Here is a 23,190-nt window from a genome sequence, read left to right on the forward strand (position 1 = left end):
ATCCCGGCCGTTCTGGCGGACGCATAAGTACCAAGACTCCATCTTGATTTGGGCCTACCATGCCTCCTCTGTTCGTGTGGACGGCCTAAAAGGACTTTATGGACTAGGTCGTCCGGTGTCATTCTCATGACGTGACCAGCCCACCGGAGCCTGGCGAGTCTAATTCGCTGCACGATGGTGAGATCATCGTACAGCTCATAGAGCTCCATTGTCCTTCCACAGATACGGGGCCAAAAATCCTTCTGAGCATCTTCCTCTCGAACGGGGCTAAGAGGGCTTCGTCAGTCTTGGACAGAGTCCATGTCTCAGAGGCGTATGTGAGGTACTGGGACTATAAATGTTCTGTACAGTCCCAGGTTCGTCCGTCGCGACAGGTATTTAAAGTGGAGAAGTTTCCTCAGGCTGTAGTATGACCGGTTGGCGGCCAGCACCCTTGCGCGTAACTCAACATCAATCTTGTTGTCGGTGCTGACTTTTGACCCCAGATAGATGATGTTTTGGACGACTTCGAAGGTGCGGTCACCTATCTGTACATCACCCCTGCGTAAATCAGTGTTTGTTAGCCATCAACCCGAGGTTTAGTGTCGCTCGCTCGAACCTTTGGTAAGCTTCTGCTTCATAGAAGAGCCTCAAACCAATGATGTCTATGTCATCAGCGTATGCCAGGATCTGGATTGACTTATAGAAGATGGTCCCCGATGTTTCCCCGAAGAAGACAGGCAAGCGCTTGGTGGAAGCAAAGGGTCTTGAGAGTTTTCCATCCACCTTCACCTGGCATGTGATGTTGGCCATCGTCATTCTTACAAGCCTGGTAAGCTTGGTCGGGATTCCAAAAGAGCTCATTGCGGCATACAGTTTTACCCTGGCAATGCTGTCATATGCGGCTTTAAAATCAATGAAGAGATGGTAGGAGTGGAGCTGCTGCTCCACCATCTTCTCCAAGATTTGCCGCATCGTTAGGTCGAACTTACTTAACGACTGTTAAAATCTGTAAGCTGGTTGCGCGTACACCGGCCAACACTAAGCACTATTACTAGACTACTATTCTCAAATGTAATATTCGTGCAAAACCGTGTTTTGTTTTTCACTCTTACAAACTGTTTTTCTTTTGTTTTCGTCTGTAAAAGAGCACATTTAAACTTTACTTTATTAAATCGATTGTTGTAACACCGTTCTTTTTTTTTTGTTGTTTAAAATATCCTTTACAGCAAACTTATCAGACTCATCATGTGTCAAATTAATAAAAAAAGAAGACAAAAAAAAGACAAAACTAAAGCCGATTGGTTGGCGAGGATGTTAAGCAAAAAAAAACATGAAAAGATAACTAAGGAACGTTTCTTGATAAAGTACAAAGGAAAGGGAAAACGTGCCATCCCGGCAGGAGATTAAGGAGTTCGTTGTGATTTATTCAAAATTTTAACCGTTAACCCTTTTGTTTGTGTTTTTTTTTTCATGGGAGAATTTAGTAGATTTGGTAGGGTGCAATTATAAAGTTCATACACACAAGCACCCCCATTCCCAGGGGAGTGCGGCTTAACATGACAGAAAATTATTTCTTAACTGAATGGTTAATGTTGAGGAAAGAGCATTCATTGTATCGATTGTGTGCAAGCAACAATCGCTACATATAAGTGCTATTTTTCAAGTTTGTTTGAAAAAAAAAAACTCGCTCGCAGCACAGCAACCCACCCATACCGAGGGGTTGCATGCTTTGTTGATGAATCGATATAATAGAAGGTAGTCCAATCGTTTGAAGTAAATGTAAAGGAAAAACTAAATAATATAACGGCCGCGTTTACAAGCTTGCCGTTGGTCATAGGACGATGTCCGCCCCTTGCGATGATGGTCCCGGCAGGGAGGGGGGGGGGGGGGGGGTGGGGGGGATGATACGATAAGCAAACCAAAAAATAAACCAGAAACCGTACCCTATTCGTGATTTTCAGTGTTAGCAGCAACAGTGGCACCGTCCGGATGCTCCGTATCGTTCACCGTCGCACCATCCTTTGCGACGCGCTGCTGCGATGACGAGTCCTCGGTCCGTTCGCCACCCTGCGCCACGGTACTTGTTTCACGCCGCGCTTTATCCGTCTCGCTGACCGGTTTGTCCGTTTTCTTCCCATCCTGGGAAGTGGCACCAGTGGCAGCTTCCTTATCTTTCGGTGCGACCGTTTTTTCCTTCGAACTGTAACACACACACACACGCACACAGAGAGAGTTTTACGTTAGTAAGGATTCGGGGAGTGTATCGCTGGGGTGCGCGCTTACCTTTCCCGCTTGGTGATTGAAACGGTGGACGTGGACCGCTTACGGTCGGGTACGCTCACCACTGGGCGGACGCGGTCATACACGCTGGTTAAGATCGAATGGTATTCGGTGTTCTTGCGCTGTAGATAGAGAGGGATTGTTGTTAGTGGGTGTTATTTCATAGGCTGCTCTTTTAAGCAAAATTACAGGGTTTTCCAGATTAAAAAACAAAAACTTTCTCAACACAACAGTCTTTCTAGAACAGTGTGCGCAGTGTGTTTCGCTCAATTTTTAACCAGGGAAAACACCCTTTAGCTGTGTTATAAGCAAATGTGTTGGGGGTTTTTTTTTCTTTGGTGGTACAACGGGCATGCCCTGCATTGAAAACGTTACCGTCAAATCGCGGATAGTTTGTTCGTTGTCGCTCAGCTTTTTCTTCGCCGCCTTCAAATCTGCCACCAGTTCGCTAATTTGCTGCGTGGCGCGTTTGTTGCTGTTCGTCAGCTCCTCGTTCATGGTGCGCACCATCTCGAGCGACCGTTCGGTCCGTTCCCGTGCCTGTTCGACGAGTTTCGCTTGCTCCAAGCTTTTGCCCACATCGACAATCGTACCGTTATACTCGACCAAACCTACAGGAAGGAAACTGTTTAGTGAGAGAGGCACAGCGCAGGAACGAAGCAGGCAAAGGCAAAACAAAAACAAAACTGTACCATCCGACGTTGACGGAAGATCGGGATCGGTTTTGATCTTCTTCGATGCTGGCTCGCGCGTTGACTCGTCTCCATTCACCAGCTGCAGCACGCTCGCCTGCAGCTGACGGCTGTAGTCGGTATTGCCAAGCGCCAGTTCCAGTGCTTGCTGTTCGGTTAGATCGTTCTCCGCCCCGTCGCCGGTCACCGCGTCCGTACCGCTGTGCGGTTTGTCCCCATCCAGCACCTTGTCGGTGAGCTGGCGGTAGTGCAGCGTGTGTTTGGCGGCGGCCACATCACCGACGGTTTTGCGTATTTGCGAACGTGACAAATTCAACCCCAGGCTGTAAATCAACTCCACTAGATCCTTCTCGACCATGTAACCGCACTGGGTAATGTCGAAGTACACGAACGACAGCAACAGTTCCGGCTGTACGGTGTAAAAGCGGGCCGGTTCCGTGTCCTGCTTGGTGGAACGATGGTCCTCGTCCACGCTACGCTGCCGGCGCTTCCTATCGCTCGCCTCCTTATCGTCCTTCCCCCCTCTAGCACTTTCATGCTTATCGGTCGAGCTCTGCTTGCTGTCCTCCCCATTGCTCGTCTCACCACCACCTTTGGCGCTTTCCGTACCGGGTACCGCCGTACCGTCCTTCCTTGCTTCCGCCGACTTGTCGTTCGCACGTTTCGCTAGCTTGTGCAGCTCGCGATAGATCTTGAAACCAAAGTCGCGCGCCAACATATCGTTGAACAGTTCCGCAAACAGTGCCACCTCGAACGAGTGTTCCTTCGTGTCCTCCGGCCGATAGTCTAGCAGCACTGACAGCGACACGACGGAACAGTCGAACTTGCCCGACTTGGCCGTACGCGAAGGATGCACCAGCACGTGCGGTTCCTTCGGCATCGTGTACCAGCGTTCGAAGTTTTTGCGCTCCTTCTCGCTCAGCTTTACCACGACGGTCGGTTCCTTTTTGCGTGCTGCAGCCGTCGGCGTGACAGCCTCCGGCTTCGGTTTAATCACCTCCGATGAAGGGGCTGCACTAGCAGCAGCCAATGGCGTTTTCGGTTTGCTTTCGTTCGCTTCGGCGTCCGGTTGCTCTTTTGCGTCCGTCGCATCCTGCATCTCCACATCGGTGGGTTCGGTTTCGGGTTTCACATCCACGGATGGTTCAACCTTAGCAGCAACCTCGGTAGATGCGTTTGAATCAGGTTCTTCTGCTGCTGCTGCTGCTGCTTCTTCTTCGCTTACATTGGCAGCTATAAACTTTTCAGCTTGCTTCTCTTCAATAATCGCTTCGGACAGACGGGCAAGCAGTACCGCCTTGATACCTGGGGGGGGGGGGAACGATAAAGTGACGAGATTTTATCATTTCCTATTGACTACTAGAAAATGGCTAATTTAGCAAAAAATAAGTAAATGAGAACACCACGAGAAAGTCCAGAGTACGTTAAAGCATAGGAAGACCATGTAGCACCAAGATCAGCTGCTGACCCCCCTTCACAAGGGGGCACTAAAATACAAAATTAATCAAATTGTTACTTGGATGATGAATGTCTTGGCAATAGCATTGCATAAATATAGTAATTACAAGGCTCTCTGAGTCCTTCAAAATCGACTTGTGGGCGAAACTGATAGCATCCACTAGCAAGGACTTCATCATCTTGCAGCAATTCCTCAACATTCGAAGAGTAGCTGTAACAATCTCTTATCATACATTTGTGGCAACCGTACACAGGTGCTCGAAACGTACTGCCAACACTCTTCCTTGCCAGTAAATACAGTAACGACGTGATTCTCGCTACCTGCTCTTCGGGACTCTTGTGTGACTTGTGTTACTCTGGTGAATTCTGGTGGGTGATCATTGAAGATCAGAAACAAAACAAAAATGTCCATCTACTGGGTGGCCTTTGGTGTCCTTTTTTGGCCGCGGTCTGGTGGACGAGGAGACAGCAGCGCCAGTCTTCACACGGCTGGGCCGGGTTTCAAATCCCACCTGGACCGCCTCCCCGCACGGTAGGACTGACTACTTTACTACGGGTAAAATTAAGTCACAGAAAGCCAGAAAGTGGAGCTACCTGTAATCATGCACACTGACACCTATCGCGAAGCCAGTCGATAAAAATAAACCACTGGTTCGGTTATATCGACCAACAAATGTATCTACTCGAATTGGCATCGCGAACGCCTACCGCTCACGAGTCGATAAATAGATAACGATCGATATAAATACTGATCGAGGAGGTACGCTATCTGTCAAGTTGACTGTCAATTCTCCAGTGTGTTTCTGCTTGTGGGAAAAGTTTGTTTAAAAATGTTGAATTCATTATTTTTCACGGATGATGGAGATGATGATCATACAAATCTTGCAGCATACCGAAGGCATGTGCGGACACAGCAAGATCCGCTTGCATTACCAGATAAAGCGTAAGTGAAAACATGTGTGGTGGAATGGACATTTTGAGGTTCGTAGCAAATTTCCATGTGAAAGTGTAGTTGATAAGTGACCATCGATTGCATTGATACGTGAAAGGATGCTAGGAGGTGTACTCCCCTAGTGATGGGAATAACCACTCAGTAGCGTGAATTAAATCAGAGTGAATGAGTTATAATCACTCTCACTCTTTAAGAGTTTATTTTTGAATAATGATTTAACTCTCCATGCCGACTAACCACTCACTCACCTCGTTTTAACTCACTAGAGAGTTAAAAATCGTATTGGCATATCGCATTGGTCACGATCACACGATGATTTAAGAAAATACAATACGGTAACGAGCCGTAAAGATAGATTGTTCATAAAAAAATATTTTAAAAGGGACTATGTAGATCTTTCGCTTGTGTGTACTGCCGCATTAAAATTTTCAACTATACTGCTCGTCAGTTATTATATGAAATCGAAGCGATCTTTGCGCAAAGCTTTGTTAATACATCGCAAAATGTTAATGAAGTAAAAAAAAAGTTAATGAGCATCGGAATGGAACTCGCGAGTAGAATCGAGGTGAGTGAGTAAAAACGTTAAAACGCAGTGAGTGAGTGGCTAGTCGGCACGGAGAGTTAAATCAAAGGTGAGTTGAAATAACTCTTCGTGATGATTTAAATCATCTAATTCATTGCTAAGATTTAAGTCATTCACTCCTTCTGATTCAGTTAGCACATCACTACACCCTGAAGACGGGCAGTGGTTTGCAGTATGGCTAGCTCAGGTGGTTGCTGGCTCTAGTCGCCGGAGACGCGCACACTGAACTGTGATGAAGAGCCTTCCGAAGGGTGTCGCAGAGCGCGTGTCTTATGTCGGGTTCGCGCGTGCCCCGGTATTAGGAGATTGAGTGTTCCGTTGATCATTACGTTCCTTAGCTTATCATGATTTTAATTTGTTCAATATTATTACATGTTGATTACTTAGATTTACTCAAACTTCGAAATTCATTGAAATTCTTGGCAAAATCATGATACATATAATTTTCAATATCGTTAGATTTACTTGAAAAGGTTTGAGTTTTGTTTTTAAATATATGTAAAACAAGTTAGGAAATATGGTTACATTTTGACATAGCTCATAAAAAGTACTTAATTTTCCCCCCTAAATCCAACGTAAGCTCTCAAATCCGACTCCGTACCGTTTATCAACTGGTTCGGGGCGGTTGATAAATATATCGTTCGGTATAGCCAAACTGTGTCGTTCGCGATGCAAATTAACGACTTTTTTTATCCACTGCTCGACTTTTTCCTCGGGGCGGTCCGGTGGCCGAGGCGACAGCGGCGCCGGTCTTCACACGGCAGGGCCGAGGTTCAAATCCCATCCAGACCGCCTCCCCGTACGTAAGGCTGACTACTTTGCTACGGGTAAAAATAAGTCACAGAAAGCCAGAAATGGCAGGCCGAGACCTCTCGAGGTTGTAGTGCCAAAGAAGAAGAAGAAGACTTTTTCCTCACGATTTGTATGACGGGCATAACAGTTGTAACCATTGTTTTACGGGTTGACATGGCGGGGCCATTCCGCCATGATAGTCGTTATATCGATCGATATATTTATCGACTGATGGTTGATTTGGTTCGCGAAAGGTGTCACTGTTAAAAACGGACGAAATCCACTTGCCACTATCGACGGTGTTGGATTGATTATGTCATGAGAATGACACCGGACCGCTCAGTCGTCCGAAGCCTCAAAATAGACAAGACAAGTGATCTAATGATGGCGTCAAGGCACCCTCCAAGATATACCCGGCATAGAGAAGATATACCCCCTTACCATCGGTCGGTAGGTTGCGATTGGTCAGCTCCGTTTTCAGCTCAGCCACCTTCATCTTTTTGTACTCCATCAGCAGCATCTCCGTGTCCGCTTCCGCCGCCGGGGGGGCCACCGTTGCCGTCGCCGTGTCCGTGGGCGGCTGCAAATGTACACAAGCACACAAAACAAGCGAAACACAACCGTTTATTAATGCCATTCCTTACTACCATCGTAGATAGGTAAAGGAAGAGAAAAGAAAACGGAAAAGACAAACGAAAGAAAGAAAAAAAAAACAATAGTTGGGATGCGCAAAACAATTTGAAATGTTTTCGCATCGTAAATCGCGTAATGGAGCTGCTGCTGCAAACGAGTATGAGGTATTATATAATATATCACACTCAGCACTTGCACATACAAGCCGCTGTACTTATAACAAAGTGTAATTACAATGAGCAGTTGGGGTGGGAAAAGGGGGGGGCTGGGCGGGGGTTTGTGGGTTGGGTGGGTTAGGCATCGAGAAGCTATCCTAAAATGCGATTTTTGTTTATACAAAGACTGTTTGCCGGCGCCACCCATACACACACACACACGAGCGAGAGAGAGAGAGAGTGAGAGAGATAGATGGAGAGAGAGAGCTTAAACAATTTCTAAATTGTCGATATAATAGCAACAATTTATGTTGCCAGTTTTGTTGTTTTCGCGAGAAAGTCATGAGCAGTACAGTATGCGTATATGTAATGTGTGTTTGTATGTGTATGTATGAAGGTAGAATTAATTGCTAAGAGACCCTTGTTTTTTTTTTTGTGTTTTACTAGGTGGATGGAGAGACATCACGGCAGCAATATTGTTGATCCACCTCGACAATGTCGTACTGTAGCTACTCTGGCAGTCGTTACCATTATTGTGCTGCTACTGTTGGTGCCGCTGCTGCTGCTGCTGCTGCTGCTGCTACCGTCGCCCGGGTTTCCTCCGTTCCCCTCGCTCACCGGTGCCGGTGCTGTTGCCGGATCAGCATCGGTTGTTGTCGTGGACTCCAGCGCAGAAGCGTTCGACTGCTGCTGATCCGCCGCCGGTTCCGCACCCGCCGACGGTTCCACCGCAACACTAGCGGACCCGGTGGACTTGGCAACCTCGTCCTCCTTGCTGTTAGAATTCTGTGACGCCGTTGAGGACGGTTCGGCCACTGGTGCTGCTGCTGCTGCTGCTGCTGGTACTGTCTGCTCCTCCTCCTGTACGGTGGCGCCGCTAACGGCGTCATCGCCACCGCTGCTAGAGTTGCTACTGTTAAGAATGTGTTCCAACTGAAGTTGGTAATTCTGCTGTATCTTGCCCCACTGGCTTTCCGCTGGTATGCAGGCACTCATACGGGGCAGAAATACGACCACCGTTTCAACGCGCGGCGGAATCAAACGACCTTTATGGTAGGATTCAGTGCGACGGTAATAGATATCCACGAAACGGTACCTGTGTGTTGTATACAGCAGTAGGTTTGGTTCAGATTGAAAATTGTTAAAATAAATATGGGTAATATTGGGAATGGGTTGTGTTTATATAGATGATATAGAAATATAGTGAGAGAGCATAAACTTTTAGAAGAAAATATGGTATATGCGCCATGTATGTTCTTCCCACACACACACACAGATAATTTGTACGGGGTTTTTTTTTCTTTAAAGCAGATGATCTAACAATCTATAAAAAAATGGGAGCTTCTAACCGGCAATGGCGGCTGATGGACTGTCTGGTAGGTGAATAGAGCCGAAACACGTTGAAACACGTTGATCACTAGTCAGCTTAACAGCTTCGCTGTGAGCAAACATCGTAGTGTTAAACAAAAACCAAATTAACCCTTCCCCCCCCCCCCCCCCCCTCCTCTACTCTAATACTGGAGTATGGGCACGATTTTGTTCATAGATTTTAGATGAGCAACACAGAAAGAAAGGAAACCAAACATACTAACTAAGCAACCGTTAACGATCAACATAACTTATTTGCAAAAGAGTAGTTAGAAGAAAAACCCGTCCCAAAGACGGTCGTGGTATTCCAACGAGTTCAACAGCAGTTCAGGAACGATCGCTGCGGAAAGAGTAATAGCATGTAAAGGGATCGGACTTTGGTGATTTTTTTTTTAATGTGAAATGTTTTATCACAGCACACGAGTCAAATTAAAATCAACAACAAAAAAAAAAAGATGGAAAGTAGTGGGGGGGGGGGGGGGGGGAAAAATACTACTAAATGAATGTTATGTGAAAAATTATTGTTTCCCCGTGGGCAAACAACGTGGGTATTGTTTTTTTTTCCCCGTTGGGGTGGTCCGGTGGCCGATGCGATACTGGCGCCGGTCTTCACACGGCAGGACCGGGGTTCAAATCCCACCTGGACCGCCTCCCCGTACGGGGTAGGGCTGACTACTTTGCTACGGGTAAAATCAAGTCACAGAAAGCCAGAAATGGCAGGCCGAGACACCTCTCGAGGTTGTGTAGTGCCAAGGAAGAAGAAGAAGAAGAACCCCCTTGTTTTTAGTGGCAAATGCAGCTATCGTTCACAAGAGCTATCGCACGGTTGCAATACCACAATGATATATCATTAACGCGTCTGACCTATCTCCGTTACTCGCCCCATTAGACGGGGACGAAATGGGACTAAGGTGTGCATGACCGATAAATGTATGATTAAGCCCGGTAGCGAGCGAGCGACAGCGATCGGCAGCCAATCTCGTACAACCCCATCTTCCTTTAATTGGGTGTTTGCTTTCAATACAGTACCCCCGATACCTACCATAGCGAGCACGCAGAAAGATCGATCCCGGTGAGCGCTTTGCAGGTGCGGATGGCCGTCCGCATCAGTACCTTCGGGTCGGTGTCCGGATGCGCCCCGTCCAGCGACGGTGACCAGGGGCCACCGACCGCCATCAGCTCGTTCTTGCCCCGCGCACCAACGAGAAAGTTAACCATGCGCGTCGGATGCAGATAGTTGCGCGCCTCGTCCCGACGCTCCTTCTCGTTGCGGTAGAAGCAATTTTTATAGATTTCCGCCAGCTCCGGCGTGCTCATCAGCATCACCTTCACGCTGTACAGATAGTCCGCGTCCAGTGGATCGAGTACCGTTTTTTCCAGCGGCAACGGCCGCTCCACCTCCTTGTTAAACACATGAAAGTGGCAACCGGTTTGCAGCGGTAGCGGTGCGCTCGGCGGGAACGCTTTCGGCCAACCGACCTCCGCTAGGAAAAAGTCGGACGGGATGTACAGCTTTGGGTAGCGGGCGCGCAGCTCCAGGATGCTGACAGTTTTGCTATAAAAAAGAAAGGTGCAGAAAAAGAAAAGTGGTTGGTAGGGTAAGGTAAATTTTTGTTCCCCGTAGATACACTTTATCGAATTTGGACGGTCCGGACGGACGAACCGAAAGACCCTACCCCCAAAGGTTTCGCACTAAACCCCCCTTTTTTCAACGGAAATCTTTTTGACATCTTGCCTCATGTACCCTAGACTCTAGAGAAGGATTAAAGGACTCCTCACGGATCATACCAGCGTCGAGTTGGTCTGCGAGTTCAGATTCTACAAAGCAAGTGCGGTTCGTCTCAACTCACAGGTGCAAGAAGTCGAACCCATGGGTCAATCCGGACTCGATGCAGCCACGGGACGGCCCTAGAACTCTTTGCACCTATAAATCGACCCGAAACAATGGGCCAAACTCGTATATATTCTGGCCACACGCTTCGCTGCTATCTTCCTGCCGGACAATCTCGATTAGGAACAGACTGGCATACCAGTCCGTCCTCCTACATAAATGTCAGTCTTAAGGGCCGATTGATCGACTCAAAGCTTCGTTTGCCCCGGGACCAGATGCCACACCGCCTTCCGCCGTCAAACGTTGTGATATATCTTTTGCTCCCATCCTGATGGTGATTTTCCGGGAGTGTCTAAGGATGGACGTGCTCGGAGAAAAACCTCGTGGCTAGTTCTTACGCACCAGAAGGGTGCAAAAAACCAACTATCGCGGCATCATTTCACTTTGTTCTGTACAAAGGTGTTTGAGCTCCTTGTTATGTCAGCGCTGCCCAACACGGTTTTGTACCGAAACGCTCCACCGTTACCAACCTCGTCGAATTTGTTAGCCTCTGCTACGCGACGATCCACGCCAGGTCTGCAGGTGGATGCGGTTTGTACGGACATCAAGCCCGCATTCGACAGTGTTTCGCACACTCTACTGCTTGCCAAGCTTCAGCGCCTTGAGTTTACCTACCTGAGCGACCGCACATATCGTGTCAAAACAGGAAAAGCACATCTCGCGTTTCATCAAAGTCACTTCCGGAGTGCCCCAAAGCCTCCTTTTTGTCGTCTTCATCAACGACGTTGTGAGAGTGCTCCCTCTCGACAGCCACCCCTTTTATGTACGATGCGAATATTTTTCTTCCCATACGCTCCCTATCCGACCAGCTCCGTCTACAGGCTACTCTCAGTTCGTGCTATTCAATGGTGCTCCGTGCATGGCCTCACACTTCGCGTTGAGAAATGTCGATCGATGGTGATCGTTTCGAACCTGACATGTCGCGTAACGCGTTTTACAATTGTATCCGTACTCCTTACTTACTTATCAGGCGCTACAACCGCTTTGCGGCCCTGACCGTTTTGCTTAAGCGGTGGTTGCTTCTGTTACTAGTATTCAAATAGAGATAAGAAAGTATTCACCCATGCACTGTCAATCAATAAGTGACTGGCGTAGTGTTAACGGAAAGCCTTCTGCCCGTCGCTGGGAACAGACACGGCGGTTAAGGTATTAGCAGATTAAGAACTCTGTTTTGCTCGTCAACGTCGACCGAACGTCCGTACTAAAGGCGTATGTGTGATGATGATTAGAATGCTTACATGGGTAACAACTGCTTCGGTACCTGAACCATATACGGTGGCACCGAACGAAGGCGAGCCCGTTTTGGTGAATGCTTCTTCACCGGGCTGCGTTCCCTTTCCCGTGGTCGCTCCGGTGAGCGAGCCCGAGGCTTTTCCCGGTACGAACTCCGGTCAGGTTCGCGATCGTCCCGCTTTCCGCGTCTGCGCTCCATATCGTCATACTGGAAGTGGAACCAGTTCAATTTGAAATATTCGCATCGAGTGCAATTCCGCTACTGCTGCTGCCGCTAAAAACTTACATCATCCTTCGTGCGTGAATTGGACGTCCGGCGCATGCTACGATCCGGTGACTTCCGTGCCGGTGCGCTGTTGCTGTTGTTGTTGCTATTGTTGTTGTACCGATTGCGTACGTTTGAGCGCGTATCGGACGCACTCTTTTGCGACCCGGCATTCGATGCGTACGCCGGGCTGGTGTGGGCCCGTGCCGTCGGCGCGTTCGTGTGCGATGCCATCGAGGAGTTCAGGTTGGTGGTTTGCAGTACCTGGACGCGGGAAGCGTTCCAATTGAACGGCATGTTCGGGTTGTAGGCGGCATCGACCAGCACCCGGTCACCTACCTTCGGCAGTATACCCTTCACACAGGTATTGGTATGAAAGAACACTTGCTCGTCGATGATGCCGTAATCGTTCTGCAGCTTCGTTACCAGCCCGGTACCGCTGAACGCGCGATTGTTGGGATTGAATTTGGGTGAGTTCGGATTCACTTGTTGCGGTTGGGGCGCCGGTTGCGTTTGGGGCTGGTTTTGGTAACCGATCGCATTGATTGGCCGGGACGTGGGATATTGAACCGTCTGGGAGTAGATGGCCGACTGTTGAATGCTCATCTGCGGTAGAATGGAAATGTTTTGCTGCTGCTGCTGCTGCTGCTGCTGTTGCTGTGCATGTTGTTGTTGTTGCTGTTGTTGCTGTTGCTGCTGCTGCTGTTGTTGTTGCTGCTGCAGACCTGTGTGAAGGGTACGAAGGAGAAAAGGCATAAATCAGCTTTTCTCGCCGACTAGAGTACGTTCGGAACATTCATATTCCGGTGTGCGGCACCGCACGAATGGACGTACCTATGTTGGGATTGTAGACGGGTTGCGCTTGCGGGAAGCTTACGATCGCTTGCATATTCGCCATACTCTGATGCCCAGCATTCCGTTGCCATGGCGGATTTTTCTGATTGAACGCCATTGCACTACTGCACCGTTCGTGGTACTACACTACGGACGCTTCAGGTCAGCGGGAGCTACCGGACCGAAACACTGCACCAGCTCGGGATGCTCTGTTGCAATCCAACCGTTTACTCTTAATCGCGTCCTTCACTGACTTTTTTGCAGAAAAACCTATGCAACGCTTCAGGCTTCCGAATAAGCCGACACCGCTCAATTTTCACACACTGTAAAGAATTGGGTCTTTCTTCGACCGTGGTGTACAGCGCTCATAACTTGACAATGACAGTATGCGTGCGTGTGTATGTGTGTAGGGAGTGCAAGCCGCAGCGCATCCAAAACCGAGTGCGTTTTCTCGAAAACGCATACTTTAGACGAGTTGTTTGACAGCTGCTGTCAACATCCTTATCTGACGGTATCATTGGCACGGCCATTTTGACAATTGCTTTCCGGTAATACCGTGATGTGAAAAATAGAAAAAAAAAGTTGTGCTCTATACAAATTTAGAATGATACGCAAAAAAAAACAAATTAGTACATATAAGCATCAAATTAGTCTTTAATTCTTACTAAATAAGACATTCGTTGTGACATGAGATTGTCGCTTCAACAATATAGAAGCAAGAGTACTTTTCCGCACACAAATCAAATTCGTATCGTGTGTGTGTGTGATGTATAACTGTTGAAAAAAATGTACATTTAAATTAGTGATGGGCCAATCCGAACCTACTGAGTCGGAGCCATCCGTAAACGACCCAGAGTCTGGTTCTGGTCGTATTTCCAGGTTCCATCGCATTCTCCTGTATGCTCTCCACGCGAACTCCTGTCGCATCCACGGGTCAACTCGAACTCGTTGCATCCAAGGGCCGAACTCGCCCAAATAGCCAAATTATCTTAAGCAGCCAATTGCAGCACGCTAAAGATCACTGATCTAATACGTCTTTTGCAGTAGATAAGCAGCGTCACAGTTTCTCGAACTCTTAATCGGGCCTTAAGCAGCTTTCGTGTATCGAGCTGTTAAAGAAAGTTTGTATGTGCTATTTATTTTCATGCAAGGCATCTGTTTCGGGATTCCATTCTGCAGATCATCTTCCGAACTAGAATTTTCGGATATATCGATTGGAATATCGATTATCGCGCAGTCGTCTTCGTTCTCAAATATTTCACGCATATTTTTAGCACGCTTTCTATACAAGTTTCCCGATTTTTTTACACACTTTCCACACATCTTTCCACACAATGTTTTCCTCACGATAGTCCTGTAAACAAACAACTTGAAGGGCCATCTCTCACTCTTAAATGGGCATAAAGTTCCATGAAGTACCGCATGCCTCTTAATAAGCCGCATAGTTCGAATGAACACTATGCTTCTTCTTCTTCTTCCTTGGCACTACAATCTCGAGAGGTCTCGGCCTGCCATTTCTGGCTTTCTATGACTTAATTTTACCCGTAGCAAAGTAGTCAGCCCTGCGTACTATGCATGGTTTATAAATAAACCTCATTGTTCCATCGAGAACCAAGTGCAAGTAGAAAAGCTTCATAGTTCCATTAAATTCCACGGTCTTTTTAACTTGCCTCAAAGTTCGGCGGTGGTACGTTTTTTCTTTAAGCAGCCCTCAAGCAGCACGATAGTTCGATTTCATTATTTTTGGCTATTTGGGAAAACGTTGAATACGTATTCGAAAGGTATAATTCATAAGGTATAAGCTTAAAAAAACCCACCAGTCGCCCTTTGAGGGTTAACTGGTATAAAAGCAGAAAACAAATTTAAAATTACATTTCACCCTCCATTTTTCATGAAACTTTTAAGGGGAAAATATTATTCCACAAAGGGGTTTTTTTTTGTGGAACGTTTAATTGGTCGGTTTTTTTCAGCAGTGATAAATAAAACCCCACCCACAAAATCAACCGTAAAACTCAACGTTTCGCCCGGCGTAAACTGGTCTAACTTCAAACTTATGTAATCGCCAAACGTTCGCCAACTGTCACCGGTCATTTCGTAACGCCGGTAAACGAGCCGACATTTTCAGCATTTCTAGCACCAGCTTCGGTAAAATAATAATATTACACGTTCGATTAAACCTTCCATTTGCATTTGCATTTGCTGGACGGTGCGATACTGCTTTCGCGCCTCGCTACGACCACACCACAACAGTCGGGGTGCCTGCGTTTTCGCTGTCCCTCGCGTTTGGCTACGGCTTTACGGGGGTTTTTGACGTTTCGTCCGGTCGGCTAGCAGTTTCCCCTGAAAAACGCATTCGACGGTTTCCGCTTTGCGAGATGTTGCTCACTCGTGCTCTAACCGCCATCGTATCCACGAAGAGCTGCTGCAGCAATCAAGCGTTCCTACTCGGTGTCGCCTCGAAGTGGTCCTCCTCTGCTGCTATCAATAATAGTAGTGTGCGATTTCAGCCGCCAGCGCGTAACTTTGCCAAGAAGATGAGTCTGCCGCGTTGCTTTTTCGACATGAGCGTGGACAACCAGCCGGTTGGCCGGATCGTTATCGAGGTAAGCGAGTTCCTTTGCTTCTCCTAGCCATTTTTGTTGCCCTTTTCCCTCTGCTTGTGGCAGCGTGTGTGTGTGTGTTCGGTGTTTTATACGGCTCCGTTGGGCGGGGGGGAAATAAAACAGTTTTGCGATACAGGACCGATTGTTCGCGAATCGAACGTTCCAGTTAGAGGATACAAGTTTTGAATAGTTACGCCGCTAGAACATTATGCCGGCGTTGATCATCCGGGTACCGGTCTAGTTAGCATGGGAACAGTGCGAAACACAGGCCATAGCGCCGACATCCTGAAAGGCGTGTGCGTGTCAGCAGCATGTGAAGTTATTGGGAAAGTCGCGTTATCGGATGATGAGACTTCTATGCTTCTTTGCCTTTACAAAAGCCACCTTTTGCCTGCCATTGCTCTCTTTGGCACATGACTGTCACCGCCGTGCTTGAATAGCCAAGTTCAACGTACCGCCGCCAGTCGGAAGGGGTGACAGTCCAGATGGGGTTCGATACCCGGTCCTGCCCTTGTAAAGACACCGGCACCCGTTACACCACCGTGAAGTAGCTCTCTTTCGCATACTTCATGCTAAATCTTGGTTAATTTTTCCACCTTTTCCCTTTTCTATAAGCCGCATGTGAATGTGTGTATGTGTCTTTCTCTGTATGCGCGTGGAAATTTTTGCGACTGCGACCTTCCGTTGCACTTTTTATCACCATCGATTGCAAATGCAGCAATAGCCGCACAGTGTGTGCGTGTGTGCGTGTACACGGTGTTCTCCATATATCTCTGCCGTCTTGTATGTACATGTCTATCACAACTCGGCTAGCTGAGTTGGTGTGTAAGACCGCCGGTGCAGTAAGAAGCATGTGTGTAAAGTAAAACAATTTCACATCTAAATGCCCTTCTATAGATTTGCATGTAGCGAACAATTTCCGCTGCGCCCCGGCATGGCTTGTGTGTGTGTGCGTGCGTGCGTATTTGATTGTGGGCTCTTAAGTACTCAGGCTCAGGCTCTTAGACACACACACACATTTAAGAAGTAGAGGCATACGTGCATTGTATCAACGTTACACTAATACCACGACACACACACACACGACGGGGTCTATGCGTTCTCAACAATGTGTTCACTCGGAGAATTTGCCTGCACAATTCCGTGGGCTCAATCGATCTCGATTACCGTTTTAGAATGGTGTGTGTGTGTGTGTGTTAACCCAAACCATTTGTGCCTTCGCCTTTCTCATGCATATTACGTCAGCCAGGTTGCGTCTGTGGCTTGCCATTTTTGGTTTCGGCCTGTAAGACTTAACATTTAAGAAACCCCTCGTGTATGGCAGAGCCCGAACGCTAAGGTTCAGATTGGATTCGATACCGGTTTTGTTGTGTGAGAGAAGCCACCGAACACTCTGCTGGCCCACGTGATAATTACCCCCCCCCCCCACCCCCCATGTCTATTGTCACTTACATTGTTTCACGGGTTGTAAAACATGTGTTTCCATGTTAGAATCAATAAGCAAAACCCGGCTAAAGTCTGAATAGATAAAGCCGCCCCCACTCACGGGCACTCATTTTTGGAACTGAGTTACGCTAAGTGGTATCTTTTTCAGACTTTTTACTATAACTATTTATTATTTTTACAACAATTTTTGACATTTTTGCCCGGACATTTGGAGGTTCATCTATTAAGACTTAAGCCAAAAAGAACAACGGTCGGTATCATTAAAATGGGCCAATTTTTAAGGCTTTTTCTACGGTTTTAGTTTTCCTACAGTCGTTAAATTGAATCTGATCCCCCCCCCCCTCCCCAGATTGGGGCACAACGTGCTTGACTATAATCAAGCTTGCAATAAATTTCGCATTTGAGTGTCAATTATTCACTCGTTGGTGGTGGTTAGTGGCAGCGCCGTAGTCCTCCCCTCTGATGCATGCATATGCATGATACTCCTCGTCTTCACTCAATTGGAGTTTTTTTCTTTCTACCATTTTATTTGTGTGCGGGCCCTGGTTGTCTTGGGTAGATGTCTTGCGCTTGTAAGTGGGTCTGTGTTATGTAAGCTTTTGTAAAATTGAAATGAAACGAACTTAGTATGAAGCAATCTGTTTTGGATCAATATCTAGCTCAAGTGTGTGGTTGGGGGGGTCTGTGATTACCGGCTTCCTTAGCTTGGGGTTCACCTCCTGGGTCCTGGAGTGTGGTACACAGACTACCATGTGAAGATCGGCGTCACTACCACCTCGATGTGAATTTTATATTATTTTGTAAATTAGGGGTAAAAAAGTGGTATGTCAAAGATATCAGAACTGGCAGACCAAGGCCGTCCGCTCTCTCTCTCTCTCTTGGCCTAACGACCTTTCTTAAGGTCATGCCTATCATTTATGGATTCGTGACGGGGCGGTCCGCGGTGGCTGAGGCGATAACAGCGCCGGTCTTCACACGGCAGGACCACCAGGGTTCAAATTCCATCCAGGCTGACTACTTTGCTACGGGTAAAATCAAGTCACAGAAAGCCAGAAATGGCAGGCCGAGACCTCTCGAGGTTGTTGTGCCAAGGAAGAAGAGGAAGAAGACTTCGTGATACCCCAGGTAGTTCGGATAGTCAGCCCTCATTACGGTGGAACGGTCCGGATGGGATGTGAACATCAGTAATGAAGGACCAGTGCCGTTGTTGCCTCTCTGCATCTGTGGAGGCTTTCTAATAAAAAAGTACTAATTTAACTAAAAAACTTTTTTTTTTTCTTCTTCTTTTCTCCTTTTCTCCAACAATCGTACAGCTGCGTCCGGATGTCGTCCCGAAGACGAGCGAAAACTTCCGCGCGCTGTGCACCGGCGAGAAGGGTTTCGGCTACAAGGGTTCGATCTTCCATCGCGTGATCCCGAACTTCATGTGCCAGGGTGGCGATTTCCAGAACCACAACGGTACCGGCGGCAAATCCATCTACGGCAACAAGTTCGAGGACGAAAACTTCGTGCTGAAGCACACCGGTCCGGGCATCCTGTCGATGGCGAACGCCGGCCCGAACACGAACGGTTCCCAGTTCTTCATCACCACCGTGAAGACGGCCTGGCTGAACGATCGTCACGTGGTGTTCGGCAGCGTCGTCGAGGGTATGGACGTGGTGCGAAAGATCGAGTCCTTCGGCTGCCACTCGGGCAAACCGTCGAAGCAGATCGTGGTCGAGAACTGTGGTCAGCTGTAAATCCAATCTTTCTTTACTGTTTGCAACAAATAGCCCTTCTTTTCGGTCAGCGCGCACTGCTATGAACTTGTAGAGAGAGAGTAGCGCGCCCGTGCCGTAATCTAGTAGCGCAGCGGCCGCCCACTGCTGCTGCTGCTGTTTCGAGACTTTCCTTTATTCAGTTAATGATATTCCTTTTTTCTTAACAAAACACAAACACATTCACACCTACACACACACTTACACATTTAAAAATAAATCAGGATAACTCACAGGGGTTAAAGGTAGAACAACGGAATATTTTGCATTTGATGTGATGTGTGTCGGGTGGAAGGGGGGAGTTTGGAAAAGCGAAGTCTCGGCACGGAATGTGCCGAGTCTTTCCCTCTCGCAGGCATCATCTAAAACAAAAACAAAGGGAAGGAAGGATAACATGATTCTGTCCGTGTCGACTCATTACGTAATACTGCATTTTTTTTGTCCTGTCACACACGCTCTGCAAACCATACCTTTCTTTAACAAGAACTACAATAAAATGTAATAATGATAAACAAGAACTGTTAATTTACGAACATTGCTTTGAATTTTACTTTGGATGTATTAAGTTTGTACTGAGCGGGGAGATTTCTTAACATTAAAGAAGAGCGTTCCTTCGTAGGTAACACTAAGTCGTCGCTCATTGGCCGGTAAAACTGACCAAAGTGATTTCAACCTTTGATGACAACTACAATGATATATATATAAGGGGTTGAGCAGCGTTACCATATGGTATGTTACTAGAACATATATCACACGTGCCGCCTATTATCCGGCTTTCATAATTATGGCAGTCGAGGACATCAGAATGCTCTAGAGAAGTATTTACGTTTCGCTCGAGATATAAATCGTCTATTAGCGACTCTGGCTGGTGTCCTGGAAATGTTAGGTTGAAGGCTTATGGAGGATTTAGTCAGTAAGAACTTGACAGCACCAAAGGGATGGTACTCGCCGTTAGCGTTGTGGGTCTCTGCAGCTTTACTTACTTGCTTATCCGGCTTTCGCAGTCTTGGCCTGCTGCAACAATCCTCGACACCGCTCACGGTCCAGCGCCTTCGTCTGCTAGTCCATTATCCCGGGCGTTCTGACACCATCTCAGTTTGGGCCTGCAATGCCTCCTCTGTACGTGCAGACGATCTAATAGGACTTTACGGACTGGGTCGTCCGGTGTCATTCTTATGACATAACCAGCCCACCAGGGCCTGGCGATTATAATTCGCTATCCAATGTTGAAGTCATTAACATTTCTGCTCATCATCCACCAGTGAGATCCTTCTGAACATCTTCCTCTCGAACGCGACTAAGAGGGTTTGGCGTCAGTTTTGGACAGTGTCCATGTCTCAGAGGCGTATGTGAGTATTGAGGCTGTAAATGTTCTGTACAGTTCCAGCTTCGTCCTTCGCGGCAGATATATTTTTAGGCTATGGTATGACAGATAGTTGGCAGTCAAGACTCTTACCTCGTAACTCAACATCAATGTTGTTGGAGGTGTGGACTTTTGACCTCTAATAGATGAAGTTTTGGACGACTTCGAATGGACGGTCAACTTTCTGAACATCATCCCTGCGTAAATGTTGGCAGGGCCGCTGGTGATGCAACCATCGTTTTAGTTTTCGCCTCCTTAATCTCCAATCCGAAAGTTAGTGCCGCTCGCTCGATCCTTTGGTAAGCTTCTGCTATATAGGAGAGTTTCAAACCAATGATATCTATGTCATCAGCGTATGCCAGGACCTGGATTGACTTATAGAAGATTGTCTCCGAAGTTTCCACCTCCGAGTCGCGGATGGCTCTCTCTAGTGCCAGGTTGAAAAGGAAACCCATGGCGCAAGCCCTTGGTGGTAGCAAAGGGCCTTCCATTGAGAGTTTTCCATCCACCTTCCACCAGGCATATGTTGATGGCTATCGTCATTCTTACAAGCCTGGTAAGCTTGGTCGGGATTCCAAAAGAGCTCATTGCGTCGTATAGTTTTACCCTGGCTATGCGGCTTTCAAATCAATGAGGAGAGATGGTAGGAGTGGACATGCAACTCCACCATCTTTCTCCAAGATTTGCCGCATCTTGAAGAGCTGATCAGTGATTGATTATCCGTTTCGGAATCCTCTCTGATAGTTTCCAACTATCTCCTCAACGTATCGGACAAGTCGATCTTGGGGGAAAATCTTGTTGGCGGTTTTCAACACCTTCTTCTTCTTCTTCTACAACAACCTCGAGAGGTCTCGGCCTGCCATTTCTGGCTTCCTGTGACTTGATTTTAGAAGTAGAAAAGTAGTCAGCCTTACGTACGGGGAAGCGATCCGGATGGGATTTGAACCCCGGTCCTGCCGTGTGAAGACCGGCGTCGCTGTCGCCTCTGCCACCGGGTCTGCATCGCCCCAACACCTTAGTACCTCTGTAATTGCTGCCTTCTTGTATATGGGATAAAAAATGCCAAGATTCCAATCACAAGACATCGACTCACTATCCCACATCTCAGTAATAATTTGCCTGGTGCCTTGATGTTCTTTTGCCGACGGATAACCTTTCGTGTCTCATCAAGCATTTAGCAATTCCTCATAATACTGAGCCTATCGCGAGAGGTCCTATGGCTGGATACTGACCAGAACTCCATCCTTATTCCGACAGCAGGCCACCTTAACTCTGAAGTTATTTCGGCAAGACAACGTTAGCATTAGAAACTAGAAGGGTGTAGGTATTGGTACTTGATATACTATTACCATCCTTAAACCCATCATCAAGGTGATCAATCAATCAACAGACCTCCAGAGGAGAAGCTATGGTTTACTAATTCTCTTGGAGTTGGAGTTTTCTTTGGGGGGGTGTCATCATGCTTTTCTTGGATGGTAATTTGGTTTATTATTAAAGCGCAAGTTCTAGAGTAAAGTTGGGACAAAAATACTAGTTGGTCCTCGTGTGGCCTGGACACACTTCAAGGTAATCACTAGATAAGTCAATAGCAGCGGGTACGCGTATAGCTCATGCATGTTTCAAAGTTCAAGATCACCCGTTGCTCTATCCCCAAGAGCACAGTAGGTGTTACCCCCCTTTTCCGGGAAGAGGTTTGCCGCATCGACACGCTCTTTCGACATCTCTCCACAACGGGAGCTATATCAAGAGCCGGAAATTAAGTCACGGAGGCGGTCTGAAACAAATAAATCGAATAAGTGGCACTTCAACCGTTTACGGTCCTGCAGTGAAGATAGTGAAGATTTGCGTAGGGTGCGCGTCGTAAGAGACTTGATCTCACCCAAACGTGGAGTTTCATCTGGGGTTAAAGAAACAGTCGTGGAACAGCCAGCCCGGGTTTAGAGGACCGGTTTACGTAGGGGTGTTTTTTGAAGTCATTAACGAAGCGTGTCCACATGCTTAACACAATGTGCACTTCAAGATAACAAAAGCTTCAGATTGTTGTTACTTCTCCAATGTTGCATCTCACATGGTGGTGGACATATGTGCGGAGACTTAAATTATATATCTGTTGGTCCTTGAACATTAAGGATAGTGTGCTTAGAGGATCAATGAAATGTAGAATTAGGTGTTAGTATGCTGACGTAAAGACGGCTGTGCCTCCACAACTCTGTCCCAGTGCAAGAAGGCGACTTCGTCTACCCTGCCTACACAATTAAAGCACACACACACACACACACACACACACACACACACACACAGCCTCTTATTAGATATGTTAGGTAGCGAAAAGTTGAAGGGAGCGAGGGATCAATGAAGAAAATGTCTGTCTCCGAAACCGCGTGAGCGAGCGTGCGTTCTTGCGAGATGTGTGTGCGCGCCAGGAAGCGCATGAAAGAAAAGGGGGTTTGGAGAATGTGTCTTCAACATTGGAATCTGTACGCGAGAAATGCTGAGCAGCAAATTTGGAAAAGATTCCCGAGCGAGAGCGGAAGAGAGAGAGAGAGAGCGAGGGAGAAAGGTTATTATACACCCGCGCGCCCGATGCATATAATCGGTATGTTGAGATAGAGTCCGAGAAAGCGAGACAGGGAAAGAGCGAGAGAGCGCGTGAGAGAGATTCCGTGAATCCGAAAAATATGGTTCAGCACATATACATTGATGTGGGAAGAATGTGGAACATCGTTCTTTGTTTTTACAAACTATCCTAAGAAGTAAGGATTTTGCTTACTTTTTTCTAAATTTGTAACAAAACGTTCACTGAAGCAGTGAAAAACGATTTCCAAAATTTTTCTGAAAATGGTACCAAAAAGGGGGTATTTTTAGGGGTCACGTCACAGTCTGTGCCTGCAGACTTCTGTGCC

At 47.2% G+C, this 23,190-nt stretch overlaps 2 protein-coding genes across 2 annotated transcripts; one reads left to right on the forward strand and one right to left on the reverse strand.

The window, feature by feature from the left end:
* Positions 1–1,075: 1,075 nt before the first annotated feature.
* LOC118504656 (cell division cycle and apoptosis regulator protein 1-like) lies at positions 1,076–13,516 on the reverse strand. The gene is made up of 10 exons (XM_036039480.1): positions 13,119–13,516; positions 12,306–13,009; positions 12,025–12,227; positions 9,938–10,450; positions 8,056–8,623; positions 7,181–7,319; positions 2,955–4,259; positions 2,638–2,873; positions 2,266–2,384; positions 1,076–2,182 (listed from the first exon to the last, which is right to left on the reverse strand). The coding sequence occupies exons 1-10, from the start codon at positions 13,234–13,236 to the stop codon at positions 1,927–1,929; spliced, it is 4,161 nt and encodes a 1,386-aa protein (XP_035895373.1). The 5' UTR covers positions 13,237–13,516; the 3' UTR covers positions 1,076–1,926.
* A 1,652-nt stretch (positions 13,517–15,168) lies between these two features.
* LOC118516399 (peptidyl-prolyl cis-trans isomerase-like) lies at positions 15,169–19,453 on the forward strand. Its single transcript, XM_036062265.1, has 2 exons — positions 15,169–15,721; positions 18,481–19,453. The coding sequence occupies exons 1-2, from the start codon at positions 15,494–15,496 to the stop codon at positions 18,904–18,906; spliced, it is 654 nt and encodes a 217-aa protein (XP_035918158.1). The 5' UTR covers positions 15,169–15,493; the 3' UTR covers positions 18,907–19,453.
* The last annotated feature ends 3,737 nt before the right edge of the window (positions 19,454–23,190 follow it).

This window comes from Anopheles stephensi, chromosome X, assembly GCF_013141755.1.
Source record: "Anopheles stephensi strain Indian chromosome X, UCI_ANSTEP_V1.0, whole genome shotgun sequence".
Classification (NCBI taxonomy): domain Eukaryota; kingdom Metazoa; phylum Arthropoda; class Insecta; order Diptera; family Culicidae; genus Anopheles; species Anopheles stephensi.

Excerpts from the sequence above, each read along its gene's own strand:
- LOC118504656 (XM_036039480.1), bottom strand. The coding sequence starts at position 13,236 with ATGGCGTTCAATCAGAAAAATCCGCCATGGCAACGGAATGCTGGGCAT. Across the intron at positions 4,260-7,180 it reads TCGCAACCTACCGACCGATG|GTATCAAGGCGGTACTGCTT; the intron begins GTAAGGGGGTAT and ends CCCCCCCCCCAG. Across the intron at positions 2,183-2,265 it reads TCAATCACCAAGCGGGAAAG|TTCGAAGGAAAAAACGGTCG; the intron begins GTAAGCGCGCAC and ends TGTGTGTTACAG.
- LOC118516399 (XM_036062265.1), top strand. The coding sequence starts at position 15,494 with ATGTTGCTCACTCGTGCTCTAACCGCCATCGTATCCACGAAGAGCTGC. Across the intron at positions 15,722-18,480 it reads TTGGCCGGATCGTTATCGAG|CTGCGTCCGGATGTCGTCCC; the intron begins GTAAGCGAGTTC and ends ACAATCGTACAG.